This window comes from Hemisphaericaspora subhashii (assembly GCF_019202705.1).
Source record: "Hemisphaericaspora subhashii strain CBS 10753 chromosome Unknown scaffold1, whole genome shotgun sequence".
NCBI lineage: Eukaryota > Fungi > Ascomycota > Pichiomycetes > Serinales > Debaryomycetaceae > Hemisphaericaspora > Hemisphaericaspora subhashii.
Window position 1 is genome coordinate 415,510 of NW_026057214.1, and position 24,940 is coordinate 440,449.

Below are 24,940 nucleotides of genomic sequence, written 5' to 3' on the forward strand. Positions count from 1 at the left end.
GTGTACTTGGGTCAAACACTTTATATTGATGAATGGATGTAAGTGTGTATAATACAATCACGTGTAGCTTTTTTGACAAGGGCAGTAGCCCTAATCGCTAACAAAATCTAAAGATTCTAATTTCTAGTTCATTCTCTGTAGAGTGGTGACCTGCTGCAAAATCGCGAAATCAATTGTTTAAACTACAAAGGTACAATCAAATTTTACAAATATGTTTATAATATCAATAATTACAAAAGGGAATAAATAACTAAAACTATAAAGTTAACTTACGTCTGGAACCTGCCTTATTACCTTTAATTAAAGCCAATAAAAATAAAAACAACATATCAATTTGATCTTTAAACATAAACAATAACCCTTGCACGAAAACTCCCTTTAATAATTGAGGTGCAATACCTTTATATAACCCTCTGAATTTCTCAGTATGCCATAAATGAGCCAAAGCTTGAGTGAAATGATCAAATTTGATATCTTCTTCATCAACTTCTTCTTCTTCTTCACCTTCTTTCTTTGGTTTTGGAGTTGATTTCTTTTGTAACATTGCCTTGGAGACAATTAAAGGTTGAGTAGCTAAAGTAGCCATTGATTTAGCCAATACACCAATTGAAAAACTTTCCAATGGGTTTAAGAATTGTTTAGTCCCAAATAATAATAATTTCAATCTTTCATAAGATCCATAAGTAATTGAAGGATTTATACATAAAACCATGGAAACTCTTAATCCTCTCCATAAACCAGTAACACCATCTTGGGCCAAGATTTCTTTAATCAATTGTAATAATGTTCTATGATGTTTATCAGTTTGTTGTTGAGTTGTAATCACCCCAATTGGCATGGTAAACAATTGTGAAATTGCTGCAGCGACAGCACCTAATAATAATTCCATAAATGTTGAAGGTTTATGATTGGGGATATGTTTATATAAATTGGCATAAACTTTCTTAACTAATGAATACCAATAAAAATATGCAAAATTTTGTACTGCTGATCCCCAAACAGTGGTAAATAATCCATGATACCAACCCAAAACACCCTTTTTGGCATATATTTTCTTTAAAACATCTATGGTGTTTTTATATTTTAATTCTTGATCTTTGGTCATGGTTTGTTGATATACTGAATCATCTAAATCTGATTCAGATGGTGGAGTGGGGATTCCGGATTCATCTTTAGATTTTCTCTTAGGCGCCTTCTTTTTAACTTGAGTTTGAATTAAGACTTTACTTAAATCTAATGGATATACGAAGGTGTTTGCAATAGCTGATGCTAATGCACCAGAAGCTGCTTTTTCTAATGGAGTTAATGACATTTATGATTGCTGTAATATGAACCGAATAAAAAATTAATAAATAAAGATAATTAAGTTAGTTGGTTGGGAAATGAATAATTCTTGAATAAGTTACAAGAGGATGTTAAAGTAGTTTTATAGTTTTAGAGTATTTAATTTGCGGAAAGAAGTGGGAGTGGGTGAAATTTATATGTTTAGGAATTCTGGTGAAGATAAGCTCGGATAAATCAAAAATTTGATGGGGAAATAAAAAAATTAATAAATTAAAAAAATAATTTTTTTGCAATTCAATTTAAAAAACGCAACAGCAACAACAAAGATTTTACAACCGATATATCAAGAGGAATACAAGGGGAATTTATAAAGAGTGTTATATTTATCTATTTGTGTTTATATGTATATATACAAGAAACATCTGAAATCAAATAACTTCCAATTGGTTGAATAATGCAATCGGCTTATTAATTATTAGGTACAAGGGCCCGAGGTAACAAATTGATTAAATTATTTTTTATCGGCAAGTGGCTCAAATTGGAAAAACCACAATAATTTAAACCGAGGGAATAGAAAATGGAAACGTTATCCCGCTAAGATCCACCACCAAAAAAAAACAATTCCCCTCCATCTTACCCCCACAGAAAAATCCATTCTACAATATTTAGTATAACCTTATAATGCCGAGTTACATAAAACATCCTTCTCTCCACATTGTGTATTCTACTTCCAAATAGTAACTTCTCGATCAACACCACAAGAAATTAATCTTTCATTAAAATCTTGATTAAAATAAGTTATAAATTCTTTAATTTTACCTTGATGAGCATCAGATATAATTATTAATTTATCATTCAATAAATCAACACCTCTTATAATTCCATCATCACCCATTATCCAAATCCCATTATTTTTAGGATGATTGGGACTGTTTGGATTAATTAATCTCCAGGCTATTATTGGTTGGGAATATTTATCTTGGGGTGATAATGTATTTATATTTTTGATAATTTGATTTCTCATGATGGGTGGCTCGTCTTGATTATCTTTTTGTATTTGATCAATTTCTTTTAATGAAACAATTATTAATCTCATATAAGGTTCATGAGAAGTTGCAATTGCAATCATGGGGATTGTATTATGGATATATTGAATTGTTATAAATCTTGGTGAAAAACTTGATGAAGTAAATTCAGCATCATTTAATGATATCTTGTATAATAATTTCAATTGATTATCTTCTTTGGTGGTGGTATAAACGTCCAACAAAGTATTTTCTAATTTCCCTAATACTATAACCAATTGATTTTCATAATTAATAACATCTAAACAAGTTCCTTGTTGAGTTAATTTAATTTCTGATAAGATTGTAAACTGTTTATCTTCCAATTTAATCAATCGTAAATAATAATCCCAACCTAAAGTAATTATATAATCAACATTATTAAACTTAATATATTTCGCATCAACAATTAGTCTAGTATGTGCCGGAAACTCACTAATAATATTCAATTCATATTCATCTTTCAATTCACTCAAATAAAACATTCCATTCATACCAACAAACAATAATAACCCACCATCTAATGGAATAATCTTCTTAATAACCACGGGGAATTTCGTATGATGAATAAATAAATTCCCCCCTTCTTCAAGTACATATACTTTACAACTACTAGTACTTAAATATACCAATCCATTAGAATAACTTGAACTAATCACTAATCCATCAAGATCAATTAATTTCTCCCGATGAATAGGACTTGGACTTATCCAATGACGGAATTGATTCTTAATAATCTCAACTATTTGATCATCCTTATATCCATCATCTAATTTTATTTGTGATTCGAATTGGGTTGGGAGGAGATTATTATAATTGATACGATCTTTGATTATTTGGGTTAATGATTCATCGATTAATTTATGAGGTTCTATGGGGGATCCATGTTCTGATTCGAATTGTTTTAATGTTTCTGGATAGTTGTTTTCTTGTAAGAAATGGGCTATGAGTTTATGAACATCGGTTGTTATATGATTTGATGACATACTGTGGGTTGGATTTGGGATGAGTCTATAAAGAAGTAGATATCAGACGATATTTTATTGTCTCATTTTTTTCCTCTGGTTCTCTATGGGGTACAACCTTCCCTATTGTTGTTGTTATTGCCTTGTGATTTTCTACAATCAACTTACAAATTTCTAAGTCGAGTTTCAGCTGGTGGCTTCTAATTTATATTTTGGTTTTCAGGGTTTGGTTGCAATATCAACACAATTATCAAGCGATGGTTAAATTTTGTAAGAGATATATGTGAGAGCTATGTTAATAGCCTTGAGATATGAGAATATATATGAAGATTACATTATTGATTGATCAAACAGTCTAATCGAATTCTAATTCGTTAATTTAGTATAATCTCTAGAAAATCCAAAAATTCTAATTTAGCTTTAGAAGAATAAGTTCAATTGCAAAGTAAATGGGTTAAGTTAATTTTGGGTTAAAATTATAAAATAAATTAAAATTTTCAGAATTATTTATTTGGGGTGAAAAAAAAAATTACACATAAACAGTTTAGATTTAATCTACGAGGAATGGTCACTCATACTGGTAAGGGTATTTGATAGGAGAACTTAACAATATCCTAAAAACAAAACTTACCTTGTATCGTATCTATCTCTATCTTCAATTACAACTTGTATTAACCAACTCTTATACTCTTTTTCTTCGTATCTTATTAATCTCATGTGTAACTTCTCATAATCCTAATTACATACAAAGTACAATTTCAGTCTCTTTCTTTCATTCTCCCTTAATTTTTTTTCTGTTGTCATTTTTTTTAATTATTTCAACACAATTCCAACCTTTTCTTTCTTTCCAACATTTAAAACAAGATAATACAATAACAACACACACATACTGGATTTATTCTTTAATAAGAGTAACAAAATACCAACGTATAGCCAACACAAACTTTACACTGCCCTATTTGCATTATATACGTACATATTATGGATTGGTATAATAATAGATCAAAAAGAAGTTCAATATCAACAGGCGCACCATCTTATTCCCCAGCATCTTACGGCATAATGTCAACCACAACATCAGGCACAACATCATCTTCTTCAAAACATCCAACAGGAGGAGGACCGCATTCCCCATTCTCTCAACAACGAGCACAATTTCAATCATCATCATCAAGTGCAAACCAAATACCACAACTTATAAAAACCGGTATGATGCCCAGTGGGTCAACCCCAACCTCAACCACAAATAATAATTTATTAAGTACACCCCCAATACCCACATCCACATCCCCTTCCTTGATGACAACTAGTAATACCACCCCATTAGAAAGAAATTCCTATTATTTTAGTCAATATCCTTTATTTGCTACCGATTGGACTTGTTTATCAGGTACTGATATTGATTGTATTGCTTTGGGAACATATAAAGAAGGATTTACAAATAAACTTGAGATTGTTCATGGGGTGAGTTATGAACATGAATATAATCGTCGAGTTGCTGCCGCAGCTGCTGCGGCTGGTATATCTGGGGGTTCAGCCGCATCGGGGTCAATGTCAACTACTTCATCTTCGATAAATAATGATATTATGGATAATGTGTCATCCCCGGGAGGAACATTGATATCTCAAGATATGTCATATATAGGCACTGGTCAACAACACTACTTTGACGATGATATAGTTGAAGGGTTTTATTTTCAACGAGTTGCCGATATTTCAATTGATTATCCTGTAACTCATCTCCAATGGGATCCACAAATGTTAAAAAATGGTGGTGGTACCAATGGAGGGGAAAGATTGGCAGCATCAAGTGAAGTATTACGATTATATAAATTGAATCAAGATGAAGAAACGGAGAAATATTCATTAGTACAAACTCATACATTAGCCAATAATACCACTAGTAGTTGTACATCAAGTGCCAATTCCCTTTCCATGTCATCATCATCCCAAAAACCCTCCACCACCGAAGACGTCAACACCTATCCCCCAGTCACATCATTCGATTGGAACAAGATTGATCCAAATATATTAATCACCTCCAGTGTCGACACAACCTGTACAGTATGGGACCTTCATCGATCCCACCCTCGCGATGATCTAACCGATACCGCCACCGTTAAGACCCAATTAATAGCCCATGATTCAGAAGTATTCGACGTTAAATTCATTCATAAATCAACCAACGTCTTTGCATCAGTAGGTAACGATGGTTCAATGCGAGTATTCGATCTCCGATCCCTAGAACACTCCACTATCATCTATGAACCCCCCGCCTTATCCACCACCACAAGCACATCCACCACCAATACTTCCTCAAATTGGAACTCGAAAGCGTTAATCAGTCTTTCGACCTCCAATATCGACCAACATCATCTCGCTACCATTGGGATCAATTCCAACCAGGTCATAATCATCGACATGAGAATGCCAGGGTTGCCAGTCGTGACACTAGATGGATCCTTGGGGGGGATAAATCATGCCCTGATAAATCTGATTAAATATCATCCGAGTTCGAATTATTTATTGACGGGTGGTGATGATTGTCAGGCCTTGGTGTGGGATTGTAATCTGTTGAAAAGTGCCACTACACCCACGACAACAACTGCGACTCCGACGAATAATGATGCTAGTAATAATGGGAGTAGTAGTGGTGGTGGGTCGATTATTGATATGCCGGTGTTGGCTTATGAAGAGGATTTGGAGGTGAATAATGTATGTTGGAGAGGTGAGAGAGGGGATTGGATGGGGGTGGTTAGTGGGAAAGGATTTCAAGCTGTGCTGATATAAGCATGAGTTATAGTTTAGCATAAGTAGATACTCTTTTACGTTGTATTAATAAAAATAATTACAGTATACAAGATTACATTAATGGATTATTGTGATTTTAATTAAAAAAAAATTCTTTTCATTATACTATAAGCTAAAAATAAAATATATACTACTACGACATCACAAGGAAGTTGTGGTTGCTTATTTCTTAGCAGCCTTTTGAGCAGCCTTGGTAACCTTACCAGCCTTGTCAGACTTTTCAACAGACTTGATAACACCGACAGCAACAGTTTGTCTCATATCTCTGACAGCGAATCTACCTAATGGTGGGTAATCAGTGAAAGCTTCAACACACATTGGTTTGGTTGGAACCATCTTAACAATAGCAGCATCACCAGATTTAACGAATTTAGGACCTTCTTCTATTTTCTTACCAGTTCTTCTGTCAATCTTTTCAATTAAAGTGTCAAACTTACAAGCAATATGAGCAGTGTGACAATCCAAGACTGGAGAGTAACCAGCAGAGATTTGACCTGGATGGTTCAAGACAATAACTTGAGCATTGAAAGAATCACAACCCTTTGGTGGATCGTTCTTGGAGTCACCACAAACGTTACCTCTTCTGATTTCCTTAACGGAAACATTCTTAACATTGAAACCAACATTGTCACCTGGAACACCTTCAACTAATTGTTCATGATGCATTTCAACAGACTTGACTTCAGTGGTAACACCAGCTGGGGCGAAAGTAACAACCATACCGGCCTTGATGATACCAGTTTCAACTCTACCGACTGGCACAGTACCAATACCACCAATCTTGTAGACATCTTGTAATGGTAATCTTAATGGCTTGTCAGTTGGTCTTGAAGGTGGTTCAATAGCATCAATAGCTTCTAATAAAGTCTTACCAGTGGACTTACCAGCCTTGGTTTCCTTTTCCCAACCCTTGTACCATGGACAGTTTGGAGATGGTTCAATCATGTTATCACCATTCCAACCAGAGATTGGAACGAATGGAACACTCTTTGGGTTGTAACCAACCTTCTTGACGAAGTTAGAGGTTTCCTTGATAATTTCTTCGAATCTGTTCTTGTCCCATTTAACGGAATCCATCTTGTTAACAGCAACAATTAATTGCTTAACACCTAAGGTGTAAGCTAATAAAGCGTGTTCTCTGGTTTGACCATCCTTAGAAATACCAGCTTCGAATTCACCAGTACCACCAGCAATAATCAAAATAGCACAATCAGCTTGAGAAGTACCAGTAATCATATTCTTGATGAAATCTCTGTGACCTGGAGCATCAATAACGGTAACGTGGTATTTTGGAGTTTCGAACTTCCATAAAGCGATATCAATGGTGATACCTCTTTCTCTTTCAGCCTTTAATTTATCTAAGACCCAAGCGTACTTGAAAGAACCCTTACCTAATTCAGCGGCTTCCTTTTCAAACTTTTCAATGGTTCTCTTATCAATACCACCACACTTGTAAATTAAGTGACCGGTGGTAGTAGACTTACCAGAATCGACGTGACCAATAACAACGACGTTAACGTGAGTTTTTTCTTTACCCATTTTGATTAATGTATGATACAGAAGGAAGAAGAAGAAGAAGAAGAAGAGAAAGAGAAAAGAAAAAGAGGAAAATAAATTTTACATTTTTCATGATGTGTTCTAAATTTTTGAAATGCAGAGCGAAAATTTTCATCCACCAGCCAAAAAATAAAAAATGATTTTTTTTTTTTTCGTTCTATGAGCTTCTCTCTCTCTCTCTAAGAAACTGTAAGCCAAAATGGTAATAATTATTTTGTTTGTTTATTTCCTCTCATCCCTTTTAAAATTTATTTTTTACAGTGCGCATTTCATTAAAATGAATTGTTTAATTTTTTAATTATCATATACGTGCACTAAATTTAATTGATCTTTAGGGCTACAACCCTACTACATATTTCTAATTACACAAAACTATTTACTGCAAACTTTCTTGCAACCAATTTTATTTTTGTTTACCTTTTTCTTCTCTTTCTAAGATTACGAGTTTCTTCTTGTGCTTGTTCCCTTTCTTCCAACTTTTTTAAGAATGCTTCTTCATTTCTTAATGATTCTGCATCTTGATATCCTATTTGTGATAAGAATGGATCTTCGTCAATATTACTAACATCATTATCTAAATTATCTCTATTATTATCTTCACGAGCGATTTTATTAGTCATGGATTCTGTATGTTCACGACCAACTAGTCTTCCATACTTTTGTTTCAGTCTACCTTTTCTTGGCGATGGTAATTTAACTAGACTATCATTATCATCTTCTGAAGATTTCTTCCTGTTGGGGATCCCCTGATCAGCTGGAATATCTTGAGTATCTGTTTCTCCTGTTGGTTCACTTAAATTATTAACATATTCTAATAAAGACTTCGGTTTGCTATAATTATCAGGTGCAAATATACACCATTGTAAATCTAGAATATCTGGCATAACCACCGTATTTGAATTTTGCAGCAATTCTAAAATTTCCCAAAGATATGCCAATGAAACAATTGGAATTTTCCATTTTTTTGCAGCATTTATTTTATTTTTGGAAGAAATCAATGAAACAGAAGATGAGGAACCTGATTGATATGTCGGACAATTGATGATATCTTTATGTTTATACTTGAAAAGATTTGGTGAATTCTTAATTAACCCCGGTTTAAATAAATTAATATTCAATACTAATAAATCTCTTTCCGATGTTAATGATTCACAAAATTCAAAATTTAAGAATTGAATGAGTTTTTCAATATGTAGTTGTTCAATTCCGGTGAAACCTGAAATACAAATCTTGAATGGTTTATTTGATTTCTTTAATCCTTTCATTGGAAAACACCATCTGTCAGTCATGACTTTTTTATAATACATCGATCTCTCCACAAACCATTCTGTTACGATTTTGACAAGTCCATTGGCAATCTTCAGCTTGATTCCGTGAGGTAAGATACTTAACATCAGTTTTGATTGTGATCCCTTCAGCGCAGGTATCACGATATGTGTAATTGAATCATCATCACTATCAGTAGTCAATTCACCCAGCAAATTCTCAATTGCCTTCGTTAGTATACTGGACTCACGTGAAGTAAATCCCACTAACATAAAACTGAACCCTAAAAACAATTGATTAACTTTATCTTGTTTCTCACTTTCTTTGGAGATTGCTATACTAACGGCAGAACTTGTTCTGTTTGCATTCTCGTCATCACTGTTGGCATCATCATCCCAGGTTTTATCGGGTATTAGTTTATTAGTGTTCTTTTTAGTATGTTCAATAATAGAATTCCATATTTGGACACCATTTTTCTTTTTCGTTATCTTTCTAGAAACTTCCACTTCAGTGGGAGAAGCAGTTGTTGATGCTGTTAATAATGACCGTTTAGCTTGTTCCATATTTCTCTTTTGATTCACAACTAAGTCCCAGACTTTGCAACCATCACGATAAACTTCATCTGGATCATTCTTGATTAAATAATCTTCAAAGCGCATGGCCCCCCCTCGAATAATGCTATCATAAATCCAAATTGGATGTATAATTGGCATTTTCCGATTAACTGCTTCTGTATATCTATTCCCTCTTCTTTCGGTAGTTATAAAACAAGCATCTCCATGGGTTAAGTTCTCCGAAACGATTCCACCATTTTGTTTCACTAGGGCCATCAAATTCCTAGGATTAAAATATTCATTACTAACTTTATGTCTAAACTCACAAGAATCAATTAAATTTGACACTTCTGATGAAGATAAATCCAATCTTCCAAAACAAACTTGTAGACCTGAAAATATGGGTAAGATATAGTTATCAATATTTAAATTTTCCAGTCCATCTTCTTCTCCATCAATCCAATATTTATGTAATTTAGCAATTGATTCCGGGGCAATGAATTCCATTCTAACTCGATATCGAATACAGAAATTGTATTTACTGGTATATCGTTCGGACACAACTAAGTAATGCACATCACTCATTAGATCGCTATAGTACGTTCCTCCTAATGCTTCAACTTTCTCTTCTAATTCTCTTCGTTCTTCTAGTTCAGTTCCTGTAAAACAAAACGTTTTGCCAGAAAGTGGTTTTCGTGTTGTCATGCTTTTTGTTTTCTTTGTGGTAATATGTGATATTAGAAATCTAAGGTATTCTGACGCGTGTATGAAGTATATATAATTATATCATGAGGATATGAGTAGTGTATTGCTCTATCGATGAGTTGTATTAGAATTTATTTGAGTCGCGGTACTAGCGATGTTTTGGCTTCCTGTTCCAGATCAAACTCAGAAAAATCAACAATCTCACGCGACGAGAAGATGCGACGTGAAATTTCTGATCCGACACCAAATTGTTGACATATTAAGATTTGACTGTATAACTGAAAAACTTCCTTTAGTAAGACCCGATCATCATTGAATGACACAGGGAGTACTGATAAAACATGAAAAACTCTTCTTAATTTCCTTATTACTCAAGTTCGGGAATCTTTAGTGTATATCCGGTCAACAAGCAATTTCAGCCGTTTTCACAGCACTCCGCAAAGATTACAATTATTCTTAATAGAGAAGTACTCCTACTAGCAAACTAACCACAAAACTCACACTACCCCAGTCTAATTTAGTCATATTGATGCGAGACAGCATATAGGTCTATCTAAATTGTGCAGTGCATGTTTCCGTAGCTTATTGTTCCTCGGACCAAGTTTTTTTTCTTCGGTTAAAGTCTCACTCCCGCATTTTTTTTGCTTCTAGACTAACGGTTGTGGTGTGACAGATAGTGCATCCCCACACAGGCAACATTTCCGAGCTTAAATCCATTAGCCCCACCAAACATTTTGAAAAATTATATAAATCCGCTGATATCCACTCCCAAATCTTTCATAACAGAAAAACGACTTAACGTGTCAAAAGATAGAAAATCAACATGCCTTTGACCCCAGCTACTTCAAGTTACTATCAATATACCCTCAAAGTTGAGGATGCTGCTAACCCTCGTGCCCCGGGCTCAGTCGTACTTAAAGAACCAAGTTCACTTGTTGAAGATTACCAACTTAAAGTTGCCTATAGAAAATATGTTACAACTAAGACTATACCACATAGAGCTAAAAGAATAAATTTCCTTTTCCTTCATGGAAATGGGATGAATAAAGGATTGTGGCATTATCATATTGATCAATTATATACCATGTATTCCCTTATTCCGGATATGTATATCGATACAGTAATAGCTGCTGATCATGCCAATATGGGAGATTCAGCATATGCCAACAGGGACAAATTAGGACAAGTATGTGATTGGAATGATTTGGTAAAGGATTATATTATGATTACTAAAATTCATGAACGGGAGGCATTTTTACATCCGGATGCATTTAATGTTATTGTGGGACATTCTATGGGAGGATTCTTGACTATTCAACTTACTGCTAATGAACCTAACCTTTTCCAATGTTCGGTTCTTGTTAATCCTGTTTGTGCCAATACTCCGGAAGCTAATGATTCTTTTATTGCTCTACAAAGAAATTGGTATGATAGGGGGTTTGTCAAGTATAATTTCGATATCCCACCGGGCAAGAACTGGTATGATGAAGTATATGATCATTTCACTACGAAATCATTTTATAAAATGTTTGATCCCGTTGTTTTGAAGAATATGGTTGAGGATGAAATTCCAGAAGGATATCAACGTGATAAATATTATGAAACGGTTTTATTAAAACATGACGGGAATAACGATTACATCTCCTATTACAATCAATACTTCTCCATTCCAGTAACTTATTCTTGTAAACTTGTTCATTCTCAGGGTTGGTTTCAGAATAGTCCTCTGTTCCTAGAAAGATCAGATACTATTAAACAAATCGTCGATGAAAGGCTTCATTCAGCTCAACTTCAAGTATTACATGGACACGCTCACAATATGCATGCTCAATCTCCAAATGTGATTCTTAGTTATATCAATGAATTTGTTGTTGAAACTTATAAGAACAATCAAAAACCAAATGATTATGATTATTTGAAACAATTTGGACCTGATTATAAGAAGATCTTATTTGAAAATAGAATGAAAGAATTCTTAGGTGATAGAAAGATTCATAGTAAGTTATAGACGTATAAACAATTGCAACATATTTTTATTTTCAATCAGTTTTCGGAATATTCTCTTGACTCTTAACTGTGAATGGATGTTTTCACTAAGATATACGTGTCCATGACCTCTGTGTAGACCTATTGCATATGGTTAGTTTTTGCATAAGATCATAAATGAACCCTGCTTTTCCCGTGCCATTGTGTAGTAGAGCGCTTCTTGATAAAATATCACCATTTCTTCTATCAAGATGTTCTTGGTTCCACATTATTAAAGCAAAATCTAAAAATAGTACAAGACGAACTAACTAGCCATAAGTCAAACTGGTTATGAGTACCCGTTCTTACTCTTTTAAGACATCTCTCATCATCACTCCTGAATTTGCATCCGGTCTTTCCAAAGCAATCTGGAAGTTGAAATTCTTTTTTGCGGGGTCCGAGAAGATCACCGAGCACTAAGTCGGTCTTTAAAAAGCTTTCGGTGTTACTGAAAAAGAATTCCAAACTCAGATCACATCTTCTATTGTTCTGAAATTGGATGCACATCGATGAAACACGTCTTTCTTTCTTTATCAGGATCATATAGCACAAGCCCCTAGTTTTGATCAGAAGCTTTAACTCGATAAATCACGTTTTCCTTAACATCTAAATTCATTAGACAACCAATTCTCAAAACAATGGTTGCAATCACTCGATCCAAGAAAACAACGACAGCCACGACCGCGAAGAAGCTAAGAGCGGGAGTCACGGAACACGAGACAATACAAGTTGTACAATCAAAGATTTCTAAGAATGTGACGTCAAAAAGACAACCCACTACCAAGAAGCTTTCCAAAGTCACAAAAACCAAACTGAGCCTCGAAGACCTCTTAGCTCATGTCGAAATCCCCAAGGATTTATCCCTCCCTCAACCATTCATTGACTACCATACTTCCGACTTCATTGATGGTTTACAACATGTCTTAAAGATTGACCCGACTTTATATCCTGCTGTGATTCATAAGACGTTCCCCAGATTTGCAAAAGACAGAACAGATGGCGACAAGGAGGTAGACACGATTCATAGATATTGGTTTGCACTCATTTCTTCAGTCATTTCTCAACAAGTCAGTGGTCACGCGGCCCAGGCGATTTCTCAAAGATTTCGGGAATTGTTTAAGGATGAAGACCCAACTCCTGGAAAAACTCTACAGTTGTCTCCTGAAGAATTAAGAGGGGCAGGATTGTCGAATCAAAAAGTGAATTATGTGATTAGTATCAGTCAGGCGTTCAATAATCCTAATTGTCCACTAACTCATTTGGATTTCTATACGAAATCTTCATTGGATGAAATAATTAAAGAATTGGTGAAATTGAAAGGGATTGGAATTTGGTCAGCTAAGATGTTTGCTATTTTCTGTAATCCACTTTACCTACACAAACGACTCCTACTAAACCCATAACGATCTCCCTTGGCACGATATTTGAATAAGAGACCAGAGGTATTACAGACGGTTAAAAGTGAGTGTATTGACGATGAAGAGATTCAAGTGATGTTGAAGAAGAAGGCTAAGTTTGCGAAGAATGATTCAAAGAGAAATTGGGTTCCTGTTCATGATGAATATGTGAAATTTGCGGCGAAGAGATTTGCACCTTATAGAAGTGTTTTTATGTTGGTTTTATGGAGATTGGGGTCTACAAATATTGAAATATTGGAGAATCTCAATGAATAAGCTTACAGTTACCAAATAACAGAGAAGTGTAAATATAAATAAAAAGAAAACTATATAAATAGAACACATACGTGTTATCCAAAAACAACAATTATAATAAAGATTGCAAAATACGAACAGGGTATAGGAATACTCCAAGCCTTATTTTCTTCTTCTCCTCCGATTTTAATAACTTTAGGAGAACGTTTTGCATCTTTCAATTTATTCAATTCTTGTTCAATTTCTCCTAATCCATAATCAAGATTTTTCATCTTTAAGAATTGTAAATCTTTCGGATTGAATCCCTGTTCATTTACCAAATATTTTATAAATTCTTCAATATCAATCTCAATTTCATTATTGTTATTATTAATATTTGCATTCCGATTACTGTACTTTTTGGTAATACCATTGTTCGTAACTTGTGGTTCATCTTGAGCAATTAGTTGTATCCATCTTTTTAAATCATTTGGATCACTTGCAGTATCTTCATAACTCTTGATAGTTGTTCTTAATTTTGGATGTTCTGCCTTTTCTTCTATATTCAAAGCATTTACTTTTTGATGACTTTGTTGGAATAAAAGGAATTCTTTAATCCATGACTTTTTAGAATGAACCTTTGGAGAATCTGAGCTGGTTGGAGGTAAGGATGAATCGGTGGAACTTTCTTCATTGTCAGTTTCTTCCTCAGAATGATCGCTCTTGTCAAATCGTTCATCCTCCTTTTCTTCTGGGGTTCCTTTTTCACCTTGTTTAATTGACATTGGCTTAATTTCATTTCTGAAATGTTTCATAAGTCGAACTCTTTTTTTATCTTTTGCTGGTCTGGCAGGTATAAACGATTCTCTAATTGATTGTTGATGTGCATTGACTGGAATCTCTAAAGTTTCTTGTAATTCAGGAGTAGGAACATAATGCTTGAATGATGATTTCACGTATTGAATTGGATTTTCGATTTCTTTGTCATTAAGGACCAAATCAAAGGAATTAGATGGGATAGCCAGTAGAAATAGAAGGACAAATAGGTGAAGCAGTAGGAATGATAAGTTCATAGCTAATTCTTTATCAGTACTGTACAGCACAAGTTGTGATGTTTGAATAATAGATCTGATAGAAGTGATTGATCAATAGTTGTTTTCCAAGTTGTTGTCATATAAACTGCTTTTTCTTCCTGAATCATTAACTGGTAACTTTTTTTTTGCAGCCACAAATGAAAAAACAGATTTAGAAAGGCGAATTGAAAATTCTTGAGTTCATATTAGAATCAAATCTATAGTAGTTTTATACTTGGCACGGAGTAACGTCTAACGTTCTACACTTTGAGATGTCGGCGGGTTCAAAATTTGATAGTTGGTACTGTTTGTTACTGTTTGTCACATTGGAAATTGGTAATCTCTTGCAGCAACCGTGAATCTTCAATTGGTTGCAAAATACATAGTTAGAGAATTTGTATATTCTTTTGAAGAACGAGCAGCATTTAAGTTAAATTGTATTTGGACAACGAGTTCCTTCTTCTGAGAAATTTCGTTGTCAATCAATATCAATTGTGGTCACTCTTCTATGACTATAATGAAAATGGCATTTCGGATGCTTCCGTTTCATCAAATCAAATTTAGAGTATTCACTCTAGTGAGTTTCTCTATTCGTCGTAATGTCTTACTGTATTAACCATCCTCGAGCACTAAGCTGATGCTTCTCGGTTATTACGCATAGCGAAGGAAAGGTTCCTCCTTCTTCATTTCCCCGTTTAGGGTAATTGACTCATGGATGCTGATAGAAATCTTCCTACATGAAATTCTTCAACCGATATTCCCGAAACTTCTAATGGCCGCAAACTGTCACGACCTCCTTGATAAGATCATCCCATTTAGGATTATGGTTATATCCCACTATAAATGTACAAAATTGGGAGCCCCTAAGTTCTTAGATAGTTCGGCCTGCATATGCCTCGTGCGTTTATTCAATTTAGCACACTCTGGAATCAGTAGTTTCAATGGTGAATGGAGCATTTTGTTTGATTTTAAAATGCAATCTAAGTTGAAACTATCGTCTAATTAAGAAAACACTGGGATCAAACCCCTCGGCAATTATAAAACAATGAAGTGCTAACAATAGAACTGCGTTCCCAGGGGTAATTTCAGTTGAAAAAAAAATCCATAATTAGTTGAGTTCAACCGATAAGGTCATCGCTCTAATTCACTTCATTGCTATCTTTAGAAGAATTTAATGCTATTTATAGGTTACCTCTTACTACACTTCCAAATGTTAAACCTCTTCGGTTTTTGAATTTAAACTTGTGGTTATTCAAATAGTTTAAAAATAGTGAAAAACTCCTCCTTTCCAAAAAAAGTTTAAAGTTTTGTACGACGTGTAATTCTGTTACGTTACTTCGCTTAACAAAAATTAATTTTTTTTTTGCCTCGAGATTTTCCACGACTATCTAAAAATCTCGGTAGGTCTAATAATAATAATAATAATAATACTAGGGCAACCACGACCCTTTTGACAATTGAACATAATTTGATAGGAACATTAGAAAGCTGGTAGATTTTTAGCTTAAGTCATCCTCTTTATTATTAAAAATAATCCAGATTTTATCATTTTCATTTACTTTTTACACGCTTGCAGAATTAAAAAAGTATACAAGGGTAAAAATCTCCAGGCGTTCCAAGTATCGTACGTTCGAAAATCGGCACCATGACTTGTATAATGTTTATAATTAGGATTCCTTCCCAAAGTGATAAAGAATTTGAATTTAATCCAACTTCGTTTCATTTGAATAAACGATACTGTCATATTTGTACCAACAATGACCCTGGCATATCTGGACAGCATGTCGCAACCATCAATTTCATCATCAAGCAGAAGATAAAGGTCAAGTAGGGAAGTACGTCGTTCTGCGTTAAGCCGCGTACTATTATCAACCGACAATTTATTATCTATGGATGAAAAATTTATCAAGAGATCCCTGAAGCGAGTTCCCAATGGGTTGTTGCCCCTTTTTTCTAATGTTTCAAATGAAGTTGCTGGTTCAAAGACTTCATTATCTCGCTCCAGTTCAGTTTCCTCAGAAGCATATTATTTTCCCAACGGAGAGGTGTTTCGGCCAAGAAGTTCTCCAAAGAAAAGAAATCGTCCAAGCAAAATCGTCGATCCAATCAACATGGACAAAATTCCAAATGGTGTTGTTGCTGAAGGAAGTACCAGTCCTACCAGTACATTGAAAAATGATGTGTCTCGACAGTTAGGTAGTCCCACTGCTGGTGATAGAAATTCAATCTCCTCTTCGTATCAATGTGATAAGATTCAAAGTAAACAACAAGAATTGTCTGTAAAGTTACGAAATATGAAATTAGATACATCTACAAACATTGATTTGCAGCAAGAAAAAATTCCTATTCAACCGATTGAAAACTATCAAAACCTTAGTTCTTCCAACTTAAAGAATGGTATGGCAAAATTACAACCTAATAACACTTTAAAGACGTCAGAAGAAGCTCTTCAAGTACCATCCGAGGGCTCTGGTGAGATTTCAAATACATCAAGTTTTAGTAGTTATACTTCCAATGAATTAAGAAATGGTTCTTCATCGAGCCTAACACAAGAGAAAAGATCTGAGACTCCTGTAAGTTACTATTTACTGTGGTGTGGATATCACCTGGGGTTCGTTTGATTTGTTACAAAGGAACGTGTGAGAAGCATGTCAAGTGAGTTACATAAGGATTTTATGTTAACAATAGTGGATGATTCAACAAATGAATCATTAAATCCTGGTGAATCCCCATTTTCGGAATTTGATGAGTTTGTCACCCCATCAGCAACTCCTACAAATGAATCATTTATAAAGAGAATTACTCCAACTGATGAATCCTTCACTAGATTACATGCTCAGCCTACTAGAAGTACAAGTATTGCTACTATGTCAACATTACCTGAACCTACTATAGATACAGAATCCTTTGTTTTACAATATTTTGATGACAGTCCGGTTGGAGATTCAACATTTCCCAAAGAACAAGAGGATGTGATTGATGATTACGCTAATGTTAGTCCAAAGCAGAACGTTCCAAATGTAGCACCACGAGCAGTACCATCTTCAAAGATAATAACCATTGATTCAGAACATTCAATCGTTCTCCAGCAGCCAAGAATAAATGAACGTCGCGCGTCGATCCCAAAGGACCCAGCCAAGAGAACTTCACGATATGATCAAGGCGTGACCAGCGAAGAAATTAACAATTTAATAAATGACACTCAACAGGAAGTTCCGCCAAGAAGAGATGTTAGGGTTTATTCCTCATGTACTACCTCGGATATATCATTAAGAACGGGATCGCTGGATACTCAAATAGCTAGAACACGGAGTTCATTGACCGAGGCATCGAAATCGAGATCAACAAGTCAATTGGTGGAGGAACCAGTAACACCCCCATTGTCACCTATGCCACCTCCTCCGATTGAAAAATCACCAAATATGAAAGTGAGAAAGAAGAAGAGAAGAAGAAGAAAACCAAAAGTTGAAGATCGTGAGCTTGATATCCAAGTTCAAAGTTCATATGATTTCATTAATGAGGTCAAAGAAGGTATGGTTCCTGGTAACAATCCCGTGGATTCTGCATCGCTGTTTGGATCGATTGATTGTTCGCTGTATGGTTCTCTGGTAGGTTCTCTGGGTTATACACTCCCCGGTTCTCTGTTAGCATCACCAGTCAGTGGGAGTACAAGAGAGTTGAAATCGAAATATAGTGAATTGCCAGAAAGGAAGGATGATCAATTCAAAGAACAAATGAAAACTATGCAAAGAAAAAATAGTCAGGATTTACCACAACCATCAATAAAATTAGATGAACTTGAATCACCAACAAATACTATTCTGCCAATATCACCAAGTGTCGAATCAATCAACTTAAGTGAAGGAGCGCGTTTTACAAAACATGTACTGAAATCTATACCGAATATCAAACCAACACATATTGCAAGTGAGACAGTGGGTCAGCTGGAGAATAACATTGTCAGTTGATTAGCACTAAAAAGGTTCCAGTATTTGCCCGGTCAATAATTGTTTCTAGTGCATTCAAATTCTTCCGTGCCAGTTACATCAATGCTTGAATATACAAAGAAACCAGAGGCTCCTATCAAGCTTAAACCAATGAGTCAAGTCAGAGCCGAATTACAGAAAACTCCTCACAGGAATGGCAAACCGCAATTTCCACCTGAACCATATATCAAGAAACCAATGATTGACGCAGTTCCTAAATCAATATCGACATCAACTCCAATAAAGTCAGGAAATATTCAACCTAAACCAAGACGTCTTTCACCTGTACTGGCAAGATCAAACGTTCCTCAAAGAAATAGGGAATCTCCATTACCACCTGTTAATGGCAGTCAACCAGGTAAGAACCCTCAAAGGATGCCATTACCTAAACCAGCCAGACAAGTATCTAGCTCATCAAGTACTTCCACTTCCACTTCCACTCCTCCAAAAACATTCAAACTGGTCTTTAAAAGATTTGTCAGTTTCCATTCACGTAATAGTAATCAAGATCAAGATTTATCAACCGAAGCTCATGAGAAATTTAATACACAAAGAAAGACATTAGAAACTGATCTGGTTGTACCTGAATTATTCTCCCAACCGCAGGCGGTAAGTAATAGAATGTCAGTGTTGAGTAATATTTCATTACATTTGGGTGAATTGCCGACATTTGAGCCGGAGAAGTCGTTGTTGGATGATATGTTGGAGACATTTGTACCTGAAGAGGATGCGGAGACTTTTATGTATGGTGGTAGTGAAGAAAATAAGACTGAAGTGAAGAAGAAGGAGAAGGGGTCTAAACCATTGAGTAATTTGAGAATTGAAACTAAGTTAGAAGATTTGAACAACGGTAAAAATGAAGATGAGAAAAAGGAGGAAGATAAGACATCGAAAGAGGAAATTGTGAAGGAACTACCTATTGTGAAGGAACTCCCAATTGTGAAGGAACCACCAATTGTGAAGGAACTACCAGTTGTGAAGGAACTACCAGTTGTGAAGGAACTATCAATTGTGGAAACTGAAACGGAAGAGTTGTCGAAAGAGGTACCAAAGAAAGATAGGCTGTCAAAAGAAAGTTTAGTAAAGAAGGAAAATGGTAATGGTCAGGTGGTGAATCCTACAGAATCAGGGGATAATGAATCTCAGAAATCAAACACTAGTGAAATTCAAAGACTAGTCCAACAAAGCTATCAAAATGCCAATTTCCCATCCGCTAATGATTCTGGCTATTGGGATGTAACAAGCCTGCCAGCTGGTCGTCCTATTAGTACTGAAAGTTTATCATCAGATCTCAATGAAACTATACTTGATTTAGAAGCAGATGAGGAAGATGTTAATATGGTGATTGATAATCGAGAATTACATTATCTTTTTAATATCCTTCCAGAACAACAACGTCGGAACCTACCTTCTCATCTTCGATACATTAGGCAATTTCTGGATTTTAAGTCGGTGGAGATTAATATTAAGAAATTTGATGATTTGAGTAATACTGAAATTGACAAGAAACGTCCCAGTCCACCGATCTTAAAGCGAGATGCATATAGGAATAGCAAATCAACTAGTTCGTTTGAAAGACAAAAGAAGGTGAATTTTTCGAATAAGATTGATATTAGTGAAACTTTTGCTCCTGATTTTTATTCAAGGTTCAATCAAGAATTAACTCAAACGATGTTAATGGATTCAAAAGAAGAATTGAATAAGATTAAAGAAGAATTGAATGCTTATAAGTGTAATGAAATGTTGGTCCATGAAAGTTCTCTGGATAATACTCATTTCTTTTATTAGATTGCTAACGATTGCTTGTTTATCTTTATGTAGTAATAAAATTAGAATTTAATTGCTTGATATCATTAATCCTACTTACTCCTACCCTTCCAATATATATATTATCCTATACAACTCCATTGAATTAACCTGGGATCATATTTCCAATTTGTCCGATCCCGAAAATCATCCGTTATGATATAGTCTATAATCCCATTAACTAATTTATATCCTAATTCCTCTCCTACTAAACCTTTTTGTTTAATTACCGATAAATAATACTGTACGTCGAATACCTGATCTTTTGCGCTTTTGAGTCTATTCAAACATTTCTTTATATGTTCATATAAATAATGTAGATTACTCAGTCTAACGTTTTGTGATTTGGAAGTTGAGATAAGTTTGTAATTTTTTTGTAAATTATGTCTAATCCTTTGGAAAACCACCGTCCGTGACTCTTCAAATGATAGTGGATGGGTTTTGACTGGCAAGTGAATAGACGCAAGTTGCAAACTTGTTAAATCTGTTAATAGTTCAGATATGTTACGATCATGAAAAAGTTGTGCAAGCTTGAAAGGTTTGAATTCTTTCAGGATTATCCATTTGATGATTGCGAATGTTAGTTGGAACTCAGTGATGATTTTGACTGTTTTATCATTTACTTGTACGACAATAGGTTCATCGTCAGTTTCATCACCGGTATCATCCAGGTGTTCAATCGCTCCGGAATTCCTGGCTAGGTTTATACTATCCTCAATCACAGATACGGGTTGCTCTTCCTGAGAGCTAAGTATTAGTTCCCTTCTAGCCTCTCTTCTTTTCAATTCTGCAGGTTCAAAAGTAAAATGAACATTCTGATTCGTGACAACATTATTAGGTTCAAATATCCAAGGTTCCTCTAATTTCTTCCTATATTCAATCTTCTCTCTCCAAGATTGTACTTCAACATGGAAATCTCTCTTTCGACCAATTACTTCAACCCTATCCGCATGAATCTCTCTCTGTCGATAATTCATAATCCTTCCCTCAACTCGTATAATCCTTCCATAATTCTGATCAAATTTCAATCCAGCCGCCAAATAATCATTCTCAATAATCTTAACGCCAATACTCAGATTCCTTTCATTTGAACAATCATCAATGGTAATCAAAATAAAATTCCTCCCAGAATCCCCTTCAAAATCTCGATATATCTCACCAATAATCCTTCCCGTGATGCTCACTTTATTAACCGGGTAATTATTAATAATAACCACATTTCTCAAATGATGAGCTGCTTGGAAATAGATCAACAATTCAACACCTGAACTTAACTACAGCCAATATTCATTACCTTAACCTAACACATAAGTTGGTGAACGATGGAATAATTCTGGAACGTAGAATGTTTTGTTTTGCCAACGTAATGCAATATGGTTTTCTCCTGGGCCCCAGTCGATATTATTGGTTGGTGCTGTTGTATCTGTCATATCTGTTTCATTTCCTGATATGAAATGGGATGCTAGATCGTATTGGGTAGTTTAATACGCGTGGTTGTATAAAGAGAAGGTGTGGTATGTTTTGATTAAGTTTAGTACGGGCGGTGCGAATCTGTTTTGATCTGTTGAACGAAAACAATAGAACGGGATGACAGTAAAAAAAAATATCCAAGCTCATCTCGTTTTAGATTTTTCAATTCACATCAATTCACCATTTCAAAACGAGGTAACTAATTAGAATTATACTATGGCATTATTTCAAGTTAAAGGTTGGGACCTTAAGGAAGAGAAGATAGCTCTCGGGGGAGCCAGCACAAAGAAGAAGAAGTCCAAAAAGGAAAGAAAGCATAAAGAAACTCCAGCAGTTTGACTTTGCCTTTTTGGTGGTTTCTCTTTTATACTGCTAATACTACTACAAATAGAAGATATCCAACAAGAAATCCAGCAAGAAACTCAAGAAGAAAAGCTTCGTAATAAAGAACATAAACCAGAATCCAAAAAACCAAAAAAGGAAAAGAAGGAAAAGAAATCTAAACCAGCTCACCCCGAACCAGAACCACAATCAGCACCAGCTCCAGCTCCACCAGCTCCAGCTGCTCCAATAGCAACCACTACCAATTGGTGTGGGGAAGTTGTTTTTTACTACCGGTTTGAAAGACCTAGGGCTAAGTCTACCTTCAATGAACAACTCTATACCACAACTTCCGAATCCGCCTTAAAATTAATTCAAGACCAACCATCCTTATTCGATGAATATCATCAAGGATTCAGATCACAAGTCCAATCATGGCCCGAAAATCCCGTGGACGTGTTTGTCGACCAAATCAAAACCCGAGCATCTACTCGTCCCGTGAATGCCCCAGGTGGATTACCCGGCTTACAAGCCAACAAAAAAGTTGTGATTGCCGATATGGGATGTGGAGAAGCACAACTAGCATTAGATGTTGGGAAATTTGTTAAAGAATATGCCAAGAAGAATAAAGGTCGTAAACCGATTAGGAATGGTGGTGCTAGGAATTTAGAGATTGAAGTACATAGTTTTGATTTAAAGAAATATAATGATCGGATTACGGTGGCGGATATTAAGAATGTACCTTTAGCTGATGGATCATGTACGATTGTTATCTTTTGTCTTGCGTTGATGGGAACTAATTTCTTGGATTTTATTGAAGAGGCATATAGAATCTTGGCACCTAGAGGTGAATTATGGATTGCGGAAATTAAATCGAGATTTTCTGAAAGTAGTGGTGGTAGTGGTGGTGAGAATAAGAATAAGAATTCGGAGAATGTTGGACAAGAGTTTGTTGATGCTTTGAAATTATGTGGGTTTTTCCATAAGAATACTGATAATAGTAATAAAATGTTTACAAGATTTGAATTTTTTAAACCTCCACTTCTATATTAAGTTCTTTCTTTTCGATTTAATCTTTCTTTCTTCTTTAAATAACTCGAAGAAGATGATAAGGAGAAGTTTGAAAATAAACGTGCGCAAAAGCCTGAAGGTGAATGGTTATTAAAGCCATGTATTTACAAGAGAAGATGAGGTGAGGGAATATCTAATTGGGGAGGCATTTACGAAGGTTTGTAATTTTTTATAAATAAATAATGGATTAAATTTAAATTTTAAAGTGTCAAGAACTTTTTCTTAGCTTCTAGAATAAATCAAAAACTAGTCTCCAAGAAGACCCAAGATCCGCTCTTAAAGGGCTAGCCCTAGTTAGCGCGGTGTAGCGACCCTCTATCAATTAGTTTCAACAGTAGTTGATCTAAAACAAGACCCGTGTTAAAACACCATCAATGTATACATCTGAGATGATGCTGAATTGTTTGAAAGTTAAATCTCAAACATAGATCGTCATTGAAAAGCATAAAAAATGCTTCACCTGAGGGTTTAGAAGTATCATTCAAAACGAATTTAACATGACCAAGAAAAGTAATCTGAAACCTCCTTGAAAACATGACACATTTTAAAAAGTCTTAGTATCAATATGGGTCATTGACTCTTTGTCATGTGCATGGGCTTTCTAATTTTCATGTAAGCACATGACGTTGTAGCATAGATAGATCCAATGTTCGAATTACAAATGTATTATTTATACTTACGATGTCGTGTATGGATAAATATAGGCGTAGTAATACACTCTGTTTAAAACTCGCAGGGTATGAAAAAGCCAGTTCTTGTAAAATAAAGCCAATCAACGTCAACAAGGTCTTTAACTTCTTGGCAAAAAGCGTCATTTTTGCTTTGATTACAATTTTACAATGTGTATTTCGCATATAGACCGGTTAAATAAGGCCTTTTAGTAAAGTGTACTATTTTTGAGAACATGGACAACAATAGATATTTTATAAATTCTTACTTAGGCGATAACCGTTAGATGCCATTAACTGGTAAACGGTTATGATTATTTTATTTTTTTCTTCTTATTATTCTTCATAGTTGTACTTTTCATTGAATATCATTACCTTACAACTATGTCATGTCATTGTGTCCCCCGTCCTCCATATCTTCAATTGGCTTCTGGAATTATACAAACAATACCCTAGCCAGCAAAGATCAATATGAAATTTTGCTCGTACGAGTTGTTGCTGTTTCTTGAAGAACAAACATAGCAAGCAAGCGAACTTTTGTGTATTGGCAGCCTAAAGAAAAAAACAATACACGTGATTACTTAATTGGGATGTACGTCAAGCCATTCTCATAATTTTTAATTTTAATTTTTCGCCTCTAACCATCGAACACGCCACTTGAAAACTTTAAAGTTTATTTTTTA

General features: G+C 34.9%; 11 protein-coding genes across 11 annotated transcripts; 5 read left to right on the plus strand and 6 right to left on the minus strand. All coding sequences in view use genetic code 12, as the record gives it.

The window, feature by feature from the left end:
• Positions 1-256: 256 nt before the first annotated feature.
• Positions 257-1,312, minus strand: ANT1 (Ant1p; the record flags this gene model as incomplete). Its single annotated transcript, XM_049404977.1, has 1 exon — positions 257-1,312. One exon carries the CDS (start codon positions 1,310-1,312, stop codon positions 257-259), a length of 1,056 nt encoding a protein of 351 aa, XP_049265510.1.
• A 696-nt stretch (positions 1,313-2,008) lies between these two features.
• Positions 2,009-3,334, minus strand: J8A68_001335 (uncharacterized protein; the record flags this gene model as incomplete). Its single annotated transcript, XM_049404978.1, has 1 exon — positions 2,009-3,334. One exon carries the CDS (start codon positions 3,332-3,334, stop codon positions 2,009-2,011), a length of 1,326 nt encoding a protein of 441 aa, XP_049265511.1.
• Positions 3,335-4,294: 960 nt separating this feature from the next.
• Positions 4,295-6,103, plus strand: J8A68_001336 (uncharacterized protein; the record flags this gene model as incomplete). The annotated part of the gene is made up of 1 exon (XM_049404979.1): positions 4,295-6,103. One exon carries the CDS (start codon positions 4,295-4,297, stop codon positions 6,101-6,103), a length of 1,809 nt encoding a protein of 602 aa, XP_049265512.1.
• A 183-nt stretch (positions 6,104-6,286) lies between these two features.
• On the minus strand, positions 6,287-7,663 carry J8A68_001337 (translation elongation factor EF-1 alpha; the record flags this gene model as incomplete). The annotated part of the gene is made up of 1 exon (XM_049404981.1): positions 6,287-7,663. One exon carries the CDS (start codon positions 7,661-7,663, stop codon positions 6,287-6,289), a length of 1,377 nt encoding a protein of 458 aa, XP_049265513.1.
• A 431-nt stretch (positions 7,664-8,094) lies between these two features.
• On the minus strand, positions 8,095-10,206 carry J8A68_001338 (protein kinase activating protein; the record flags this gene model as incomplete). The annotated part of the gene is made up of 1 exon (XM_049404982.1): positions 8,095-10,206. One exon carries the CDS (start codon positions 10,204-10,206, stop codon positions 8,095-8,097), a length of 2,112 nt encoding a protein of 703 aa, XP_049265514.1.
• Positions 10,207-11,029: 823 nt separating this feature from the next.
• On the plus strand, positions 11,030-12,214 carry J8A68_001339 (uncharacterized protein; the record flags this gene model as incomplete). The annotated part of the gene is made up of 1 exon (XM_049404983.1): positions 11,030-12,214. The coding sequence occupies one exon, from the start codon at positions 11,030-11,032 to the stop codon at positions 12,212-12,214; it is 1,185 nt and encodes a 394-aa protein (XP_049265515.1).
• A 655-nt stretch (positions 12,215-12,869) lies between these two features.
• Positions 12,870-13,904, plus strand: J8A68_001340 (DNA-3-methyladenine glycosylase II; the record flags this gene model as incomplete). The annotated part of the gene is made up of 2 exons (XM_049404984.1): positions 12,870-13,576; positions 13,667-13,904. 2 exons carry the CDS (start codon positions 12,870-12,872, stop codon positions 13,902-13,904), a joined length of 945 nt encoding a protein of 314 aa, XP_049265516.1.
• A 74-nt stretch (positions 13,905-13,978) lies between these two features.
• Positions 13,979-14,935, minus strand: PGA46 (Pga46p; the record flags this gene model as incomplete). Its single annotated transcript, XM_049404985.1, has 1 exon — positions 13,979-14,935. One exon carries the CDS (start codon positions 14,933-14,935, stop codon positions 13,979-13,981), a length of 957 nt encoding a protein of 318 aa, XP_049265517.1.
• A 1,889-nt stretch (positions 14,936-16,824) lies between these two features.
• J8A68_001342 (uncharacterized protein) lies at positions 16,825-20,709 on the plus strand (the record flags this gene model as incomplete). Its single annotated transcript, XM_049404986.1, has 3 exons — positions 16,825-17,464; positions 17,624-18,874; positions 18,953-20,709. 3 exons carry the CDS (start codon positions 16,825-16,827, stop codon positions 20,707-20,709), a joined length of 3,648 nt encoding a protein of 1,215 aa, XP_049265518.1.
• Positions 20,710-20,810: 101 nt separating this feature from the next.
• STN1 (Stn1p) lies at positions 20,811-22,157 on the minus strand (the record flags this gene model as incomplete). The annotated part of the gene is made up of 2 exons (XM_049404987.1): positions 20,811-21,881; positions 22,035-22,157. The coding sequence occupies 2 exons, from the start codon at positions 22,155-22,157 to the stop codon at positions 20,811-20,813; spliced, it is 1,194 nt and encodes a 397-aa protein (XP_049265519.1).
• A 256-nt stretch (positions 22,158-22,413) lies between these two features.
• On the plus strand, positions 22,414-23,571 carry RRP8 (25S rRNA (adenine645-N1)-methyltransferase; the record flags this gene model as incomplete). Its single annotated transcript, XM_049404988.1, has 2 exons — positions 22,414-22,435; positions 22,589-23,571. 2 exons carry the CDS (start codon positions 22,414-22,416, stop codon positions 23,569-23,571), a joined length of 1,005 nt encoding a protein of 334 aa, XP_049265520.1.
• Between the last annotated feature and the right edge of the window lie 1,369 nt (positions 23,572-24,940).